Below are 7,640 nucleotides of genomic sequence, written 5' to 3' on the forward strand. Positions count from 1 at the left end.
CATAGCTAGGGATGATGGGAGTTGTAGGCTTTCCTCCTCCCTGCTCTATAGCTATACCTTGAAAGTTTGCAAGGCTGTCTCAAGAGTGATTAGTTTCTCCAGATTACCCAGATTTTCATGAGACTTCCATCATTCCAGTTCCTTATTCTAGACAGCAACTTCAGTTTTCAGAATAGGTATGATAAACAAAATGCCACTTACAATATTAGTTTTTATTTTAAAAACATTGCTTTGGTGCTGCCTCCAATTGTTTTTAACGAACAAGCAAACAATGTGTTGTTAATTGTGAACCAAAACGGATTTAAATCTGCTCAGTTCTGCCTTCATGATAAAACATGTTCTGGTTTCACCCATTGCTGGGTAGAACAAGCAGCTAGCTGCAGGCTTACATGAAGAGCCACGTGGTTGACCACAGTGAGAACAGGATGCTGTGCTCCGATGGACCATTTGCCTGATCCAGCAGAGCTCCTCTGTTAGGAAGTGGACTCCTGGAAGCTCATGCCACAATAAAAAACACTTGTTGGTCTTTCAAGGCACCACAAGACTTGTTGATTTTGATGCCAACAGTCCTAACACATCTAACCCCTCTGGAAATTGTTTACCATGTAAGAAGGGGTATAATGATGAGGACGACTATTAAATACTTTTCTACTCCCTCCCGAAACGAGCAATCATGCAATTTGTGGAAAGTATGAGAACCCTCATCATGATCTCACGGTCCGCCCCCTGTGTGTGTGTGAATGAAAACAAGGAAAACGGGGGCTAAAATAAGAGAAAGTTGCATGGTAGAGCTGCCCTGGCTTTGGCACGGCAGTAGGAACAACCAGGCAGAATTTCAGCCGGTGAAGATTTCCTTCCTATCCGCAGCTTTTTGGCAAAGCTTCACCTGCTGAACATCTTCCCGTTATGCTTGCTATTAAAAGCGCAGAGCTGGCCACAGCTGATCAAGCCAGCGCATGCGCCCCGCCATCTCAGCCCTCCACTTCGCGGCTGGGATCGAAAGCAGGAAAGAGCATGCGCATAAGCCCCCTTTTTCAACAAAGCGACGAAATCTAGGGTCGTCACCATAGACTGTCTTAGACGAATCGGAGGCGACCTCATTGAGGTGGCTGCGCTTGCCCCATAACTCTATGGTAAAAGAGCCTTCCCACCTATCGTCAACGTCTTATTTGGACGCATCGCGCCCCTTACGTCGCACTAGGACTGCCTAAAATATTGCCTGAAAAAATAATCACGGAGTGTGCCCGTCTAGGGACCACAGAGGGGTAAACGCTTGAAGACTCCCCAGTCCCAGTCTATTCCTGTATCTATGCTACGAATAAAAAGCTGCGGCGGCAACGAGATAAAAGTATGCGCATGGATATTAGTCAGGCGGATGTGTAGACATCACTCTACAGGAAATTGGCGAGGAGGAGGAAGGTCCCCGGAAGCAGAAAAAAAAAAACAGTGTGGGGAAAAAAAACGTAGAGAAAGGTGACGGTTGAGATATGCATTTTTATTTTTTCGCGTTGACAGGGATTGACAGGGGAGCCGAGCGTGCCTTTTCGAGAAAGGCTTTTCGTTGTTTCTTAAGGGCCGGGAGTGGAGAGATGGCAGAGGGAAGTGCCTGAGGAGGAGCTGGAACAATCGAGGGACTGGCGAGAGGCGAAGGTGGGAGACCTGACCGCGGGCGGAGGGAGGAAGAGAGGCTGCTCTGGGCCGAGCCGCCGCGTAGGTGGGGAGGGGGCGCCGCTAGCCTAGAGGAGGGGCTCGGAGCCTATGGTTCCCACAGCAGGCCATTCGGGGACTCTAGCTCCCGGCGGCGGCAGCCAGCGGGACCCATGGCTGGGGATTGTGGGAGTTGTAGTCCCACGAGGGCTCTCCCCCTCCCGGCTTGGTGGAGGTGATATTGTGGGGCTAGAGGTGAGGTGGGCGGGAGGGAGAAGCCTCTTCTTAGGAAACGGTCAGCGAGGAGGAAATGTTGGGGGCGGGCCCAGATGTATAGCACTTTATTAGTTAAAACAACCTTTCAAGCCACGTTGGGTGGTGGTTGTGTTTATTAGCATGTTATATATTTTCACATTTTCGGTTCGTAAAGCACCATGTGATCCTTGGATGAAGTGTGTTATAGAAATATAATAAATAATACAATGGTGATGATGATTACCAAAAATCTGGTAAGCTGGTCCATAAAACAAGTGGTAATAGCCTCTTAGAATGTCCGCATATACTTTTGCTAGCACAACAGCGGTCTTAAAAAAGCAACAACTGTATGCTTGTGCATGTATTTTTCCTTGGAAGACAACACTTTGAGTAACGTTTGCACAGAAACAGCAACAACAAGAGTCCACCTGTCTTTGGTTTACAGGTGCCTCTACACTTGGTTGACCTGAAACAGTATGTTGAAAAAAGCTGCTTCGCTAACTGCTCTTTACATTTCCTGGAAGCAGAAGCTATGAGGAGCATCTCCTTTAAAAAGGAGTGCATCACACATGGGCATAACCTGAGTTGTGTATGAGGAAGGGAGCCAAGCGGGATTGGGGTTTTTGCTCACAACTTGGTTTCATTCTTACAGGTAGCAATGGCTGACTCTTCTGCAGTCGGTACGCCACTGTTGACTGAGCATCTTCTTACAAAGGTGTCGGACTGCAATGGGCTTGATGTTTCAATAGCCCAGGAGCATCCAACAATCTGTAAGCCAGAGCCGATCTGTGTAGAGGAGGTGAGCTCCACAATGCTGTCCCCTGTCTGCCCAGGCACAAATGACAGAGAAAAAGGACCCCCTAGCAATAGTACAATCTGTGAGTACTGTGGTTTTGTTCTTGCTTTTAGAATTTAAACGATTCTCCAGCTGGTGAAAGAGAGTTTCTAGCACCCTGTTATAAACAATTATTAAAAATTTGCATTAGAAGTCATAATCATCTTCCTTTTATCATGTTTCTCTGCCAGCATTCTGAAATATGAACAAGGATGTGACTGCATGGCATCACAAGACACAGGTTTTCTGCATGACACCATTTGCAGTGCAGACAGCCAGCTCTAGGTCTATGCATGCAACCCAATGTATTGCCCAGGTTCTGCAGTTTCCTAGCTTTCATTAAAAAACGAGGGGAAAGTTTCTAGCTCTCATGACTATAGAGGAAAATCTTAAAAACTGCTACTTAATTTAATGCTCACTTTCAGGTAAGTAACCACCGCCTTTAGGTGAGGAATGCCTGTCCACTTTTATTGCCTATGTCACTTGCATCCTGATAGTTTGCATGTGAGTCCCTTCTCCTAATCAACTTTTCATTCTCCCTTTATCCCTGCCGGGGAACAGTGAAAGCGTTCCACAGTGATTACTTGACTGGAGAAACACAACAGTGTGTGAAGGCAGCTGCTGCTTGGTATCTCCCCTCTCCCCACTTCTGCTATCAGATGTCACACTTCATCAACAGCTGATGAAGGAGAGTGTAGCTTATGCAGCCACCTCCTCAGTAGTTTGTGTACAATGCTGACTTAAGCCCACATAGCTTGCGTAGTCCAAAGGTTGTGAGAATGAATAGTGTCCTGCTGATGAAAAACTGATTGCCAGGAAGGCAGACTTTTCATGGCATTCTCTCCACCTGTTTCTCCTTCTCTTCAGGGAGGTTCTGCAAAGTAAGCTGCAGGTTCTGCCAGGCCCTGCTTGATTCCCTGTTTCTCTTCATCTCCAGACAGCCTGGGTGCCAATCAGTGTTTTCACTGCCTGATCACCTTCCCAGATGAGAAGTTCAAGGAGCGGCACATGAAGCGGGAACACCCGGAGGACTTCGTTCAGGCCAATCTGCGTGATGCTCTTTTTGTCTGCTTCATATGTAACAAGGCCTTTGAGAGTTCACGTGCGCTCATCTGCCACCAGCGGGGCCATGCGCCAGCCCCACCCTCCGACCCTACTGACTCCTTGCGCCCTACCTTTGACTGCCATGATTGTGGCCGCCGCTTCAGCCAGTTGGCCAACTACCAGCGTCACCGCCTGGGCCATGCCGCGGGCCACAGTTTGCCTCACCAGTGTCCGGACTGTGGCAAGAGCTTCCGACAGCTTTCAAACTTGCGTCGGCACCAGGCTTTCCACCAGCAGACCCAGGAGTTGCTGCCCTCCCTCCCCTATTCCTGCATGGACTGTGGGGAGAGCTTTAACCAGGAGGCTGGGCTGCATGAACACTACATCCGCCATGCCCGCGGGGAGCTCTAATATAAGCTGTAGCTTCGTATCTATTCCCTGGATCCAGATGGAGGCAGGAAGATGACAGGCATTGCAGTGTGAGATGCAGAGCCAGAATGAGACAAGGAACAGGATTAATGGGTCCTTTCTGGTTCAGAAACAGAAGGGGGAAGCCGCTATTTTCAGGAGGTGTCATATCTGGTTTTGCTCCAGTCAGGAAGAATAGTTGGTACAGGGATATATGCAAAGCTGTATTTTCCTTAGAGGAAGTGCTGTCTCCACAGAGTGAGGATAACTGAAGGACCGAGGATGGGAATAGTCTCTTTTAGGAGATGCTGACTTCCACCTAGTTCATGGCAAGATTTGCTACTGGTCAAAGGAGAGAGAAGCTTCCATCAGTATTTTGCCTTTTCTAGATGCTCGGCTGTCATGAAGGGCACACTTTTTGCACTCCCACCTCCCCAAGCTTGGAATTTCTGGGTAGCCTTGCAGAGAACCTGCTTGCTTCCTGCAGAAGGTTGGGAAGAGTTAAATGTTTGAGGGTGCAGAGTAGAAGTTAAGTCAGCTGATTAAACCCTACAAGTGCTTTTTTATAGGGAAAGGAGAATTCAAGTGAGATTATTCTCTTGCTTTTTAAACCTGAACTATACACAGCTTTGGATTTGAGCCAACCCCTTCAGCTGTGAGTATCCTGATTGGATTCTCTACTCAAGTGAGAGTGCGGCTGATTGGGAGGCAGAATACCAGTGCTTTTTTCCCTGGGGGTACTCTAGGGTACACAGTACCGGCACCTTTTCTTTTCCTAGAAGAAAAGCAGTGGTTAAAAACATGGCACTTACTGTAACATCTTCATGGTGAATACTGGCACCTTTTTTTTTTAAGAGGAAAAGCACTGCAGAAGACAATATAAATTACGTTCTCAATAGGCCAGCAGTGGAGAATCATTTTCCTGTTGATGGCTGCATTCCCTTGAGGGAGGGAGGCAGAGTCAAAAGTGGGCAGGGCCACCTCTCTTCTCTCCTTCCTTTCCCTTCCCCACCTAGCAGGCTGCTGGGGGAAGTACATATCTGTGCTTCCCAGAGATCTGAGCCAGTGTCTTGCAGAGTCTCTCTGCTACCTCCATCCATTTCAGCCTTCCTTCTGTATTTTCCCCCTTCCTGCCCTCTTTCCCCAGACATTAGGCTGCATGATACTCTGCTGAAGTCCACCGATTACCCACTCTGGCAGGAAGGTAAACGGCGTTTCTGTGCGCTGCTCAGGTTCACCAGGAGCAGCTTAGTCATGCAGGCTCATGACCCGGAAGCTGTACGCCGGTTCCCTTGGCCAGTAAAGCAAGATGAGCACCGCAACCCCAGAGTCATCTGTGACTGGACCAAATGGTCAGAGGTCCCTTTACCTTTTTCCCTTTCTCCATCCCCCTCCTTGTCCCTTGCTACAGACTCCGCTAACCCAGAAATAGTACCTCGGGTTAAGAACTTTGCTTCAGGATGAGAACAGAAATCGTGCTCCGGCAGCGCGGCGGCAGCAGCGGGAGGCCCAATTAGCTAAAGTGGTGCTTCAGGTTAAGAACAGTTTCAGGTTAAGAACGGACCTCCGGAACGAATTAAGTACTTAACCCGAGGTACCACTGTAGTTCTTACACTCCAGTTTGTTTGCTACTCAAGCATGGAACAGATTACGCTGGCTCTTCTGGCTAGTGCGATGTGTTAGAAATGTGACAGCCCTATGCTGTCCACTTGGTGGCACTGCCAGCTAGAAATTGAAAGCATAGTCTCCATTCCAAGGCACCTAACACTAACAAATAAATCTACTTTGTACTGAGTCACTATATATACTGAGTCATTGGTCTGCTTGGTCCAGTACCGTTTTTGCCAGCTGACATTTGAGAACACTCTCAAATCCCAGATCCTTTTAAACTGGTGATGTTGCAGATGGAACACGAGACCTTCCGTTCTCCCAAAACTGAGCTGTGAACACTGCTAAACCATGCTGGATCACATGGAATGGCTTTTGCTTGCCCAAATAGGCACTTGGGCCCCTCCTGCACTACAACCTGCTGTGTTATACGGCTTTAAATTGTCATGGCTTTCCCCCAAAGGATCCTGGGAACTGTTGTTTGTTATGGGTGCTGTGAGTTGTCAGGAGATCTCTAATCCTGTCACAGAGCTACATTTCCAGAGTTGACTAGGGAGAGGGATTGATTGTTAAACCACTCTGGGAACTGTAGCTTTGTGAAGGGAATCGGGGTCTCCTCACAGCTCTCAGAATCCTTAACCAAGTAGGATGTTTTGGAGAAGAGCTATGTCTGTTTATAGTAGTATAATACTGCTTATGGAGCCTCAAATTCAGCTCCTGGTCCTTTTTATTTTATAATTTCCCATTTCTTTCTTTCTTTCCCCACTATTGCAACTCTAGTAGTATTAGTAGTAGTTAAAGATGGCTCTTCCCATTAAAATGAATTGTGTGACTGTCTTGAGAGAGCTGTATCCCCATTTACAGCTTGTCATTGCCATTATTCATATATTCCTACAGGGCTATACAAGTACTCCTGTGCTAGAGGAGCACAGCAGAAAGCTCAGAATCTGAATTCACAAAATAAAACTGAAAAATGTTAACAATGATTTGCGTGCACATGTCTAATGTGGGATAATGAGTTGTTGCTCTTTACTCATTGATAACACAGACACTAGCCAATAGGTGCCTGCCATACTCGCTCAGCCACATTCCACCCAGCACACAATGGATATTTTAGTGGGAGGAGGAAAATTGCTTAGCAATGAAATGTGTCTTAAAAGCAGGGAAGTATGCTGTGCCCATAAATAGCAGGGCTACTAGAAGTGTCTGGGTGCATGTCCCAGGTTCTATCTTCATCCATCTTCAGGTAGGGCTTGGAGAAAGCCCTGTCTGAAATCCTGGAAAGCTGTTTCCCACCCATCTCGGCAAGACTTAACCGAGATGGACCATTGGTTCTGACTCTGTAGAAGGCAGCTTCCTATGCTCCCCATATTTGCCTGCGTGGGACTGTTTTGTTCTCCTTCTGCATGAGCGAACAAGCCAGGAAGTCACACACACACACACACACACACACACACACACACACACACACATACACTCCTTTCCAGATCAAAGCACACACAACCTGTTTTTTTAAAGTGCTTCCTTGATGGCACGCGTAGCTAATCACAAGTACTTAAATAGAACCTAGATCTTCTCTGGAAATAAATAATGATTTATGTTCACCAACAAGAAAATAATGTTTGGATTTGTGTTGTGTCACATTAGTGTTGTAGGAAAAGAAGAGTCTAGCATGCTTTGGGAGGGAGATGGATGGGTAGAAAGTCACCAGTATCCTGCTCCTATCTGAGCCAAGAGTTACAGTAAGTTTCCCCAAAGTCTTATGGCAATATTGTGAACTTTTAAATAATAGCGTCTTCTGGGATGTATAAATATAGCTACTGGTTTTTTTAAGTTAAGAGGG

General features: G+C 47.0%; 1 protein-coding gene across 3 annotated transcripts; it reads left to right on the top strand.

The window, feature by feature from the left end:
- Positions 1-1,425: 1,425 nt before the first annotated feature.
- On the top strand, positions 1,426-5,992 carry LOC128418365 (zinc finger protein 576-like). 3 transcript variants are annotated; one of them, XM_053397969.1, is made up of 3 exons: positions 1,426-1,473; positions 2,555-2,780; positions 3,675-5,992. In XM_053397969.1, exons 2-3 carry the CDS (start codon positions 2,561-2,563, stop codon positions 4,190-4,192), a joined length of 738 nt encoding a protein of 245 aa, XP_053253944.1. In that variant the 5' UTR covers positions 1,426-1,473; positions 2,555-2,560; the 3' UTR covers positions 4,193-5,992. The 3 variants fall into 3 exon arrangements, with proteins under 3 accessions (XP_053253944.1, XP_053253942.1, XP_053253943.1); XM_053397967.1 differs by lacking the exon at positions 1,426-1,473 and adding an exon at positions 1,501-1,650; XM_053397968.1 differs by lacking the exon at positions 1,426-1,473 and adding an exon at positions 1,501-1,644.
- The last annotated feature ends 1,648 nt before the right edge of the window (positions 5,993-7,640 follow it).

Source organism: Podarcis raffonei, chromosome 8 (assembly GCF_027172205.1).
Source record: "Podarcis raffonei isolate rPodRaf1 chromosome 8, rPodRaf1.pri, whole genome shotgun sequence".
NCBI lineage: Eukaryota > Metazoa > Chordata > Lepidosauria > Squamata > Lacertidae > Podarcis > Podarcis raffonei.

Bases quoted from the DNA above. Each gene is read 5' to 3' on its own strand.
- LOC128418365 (XM_053397969.1), top strand. From the start codon at position 2,561: ATGGCTGACTCTTCTGCAGTCGGTACGCCACTGTTGACTGAGCATCTT. The intron at 2,781-3,674 runs GTGAGTACTGTG...CTTCATCTCCAG, and splicing joins CCCTAGCAATAGTACAATCT to ACAGCCTGGGTGCCAATCAG.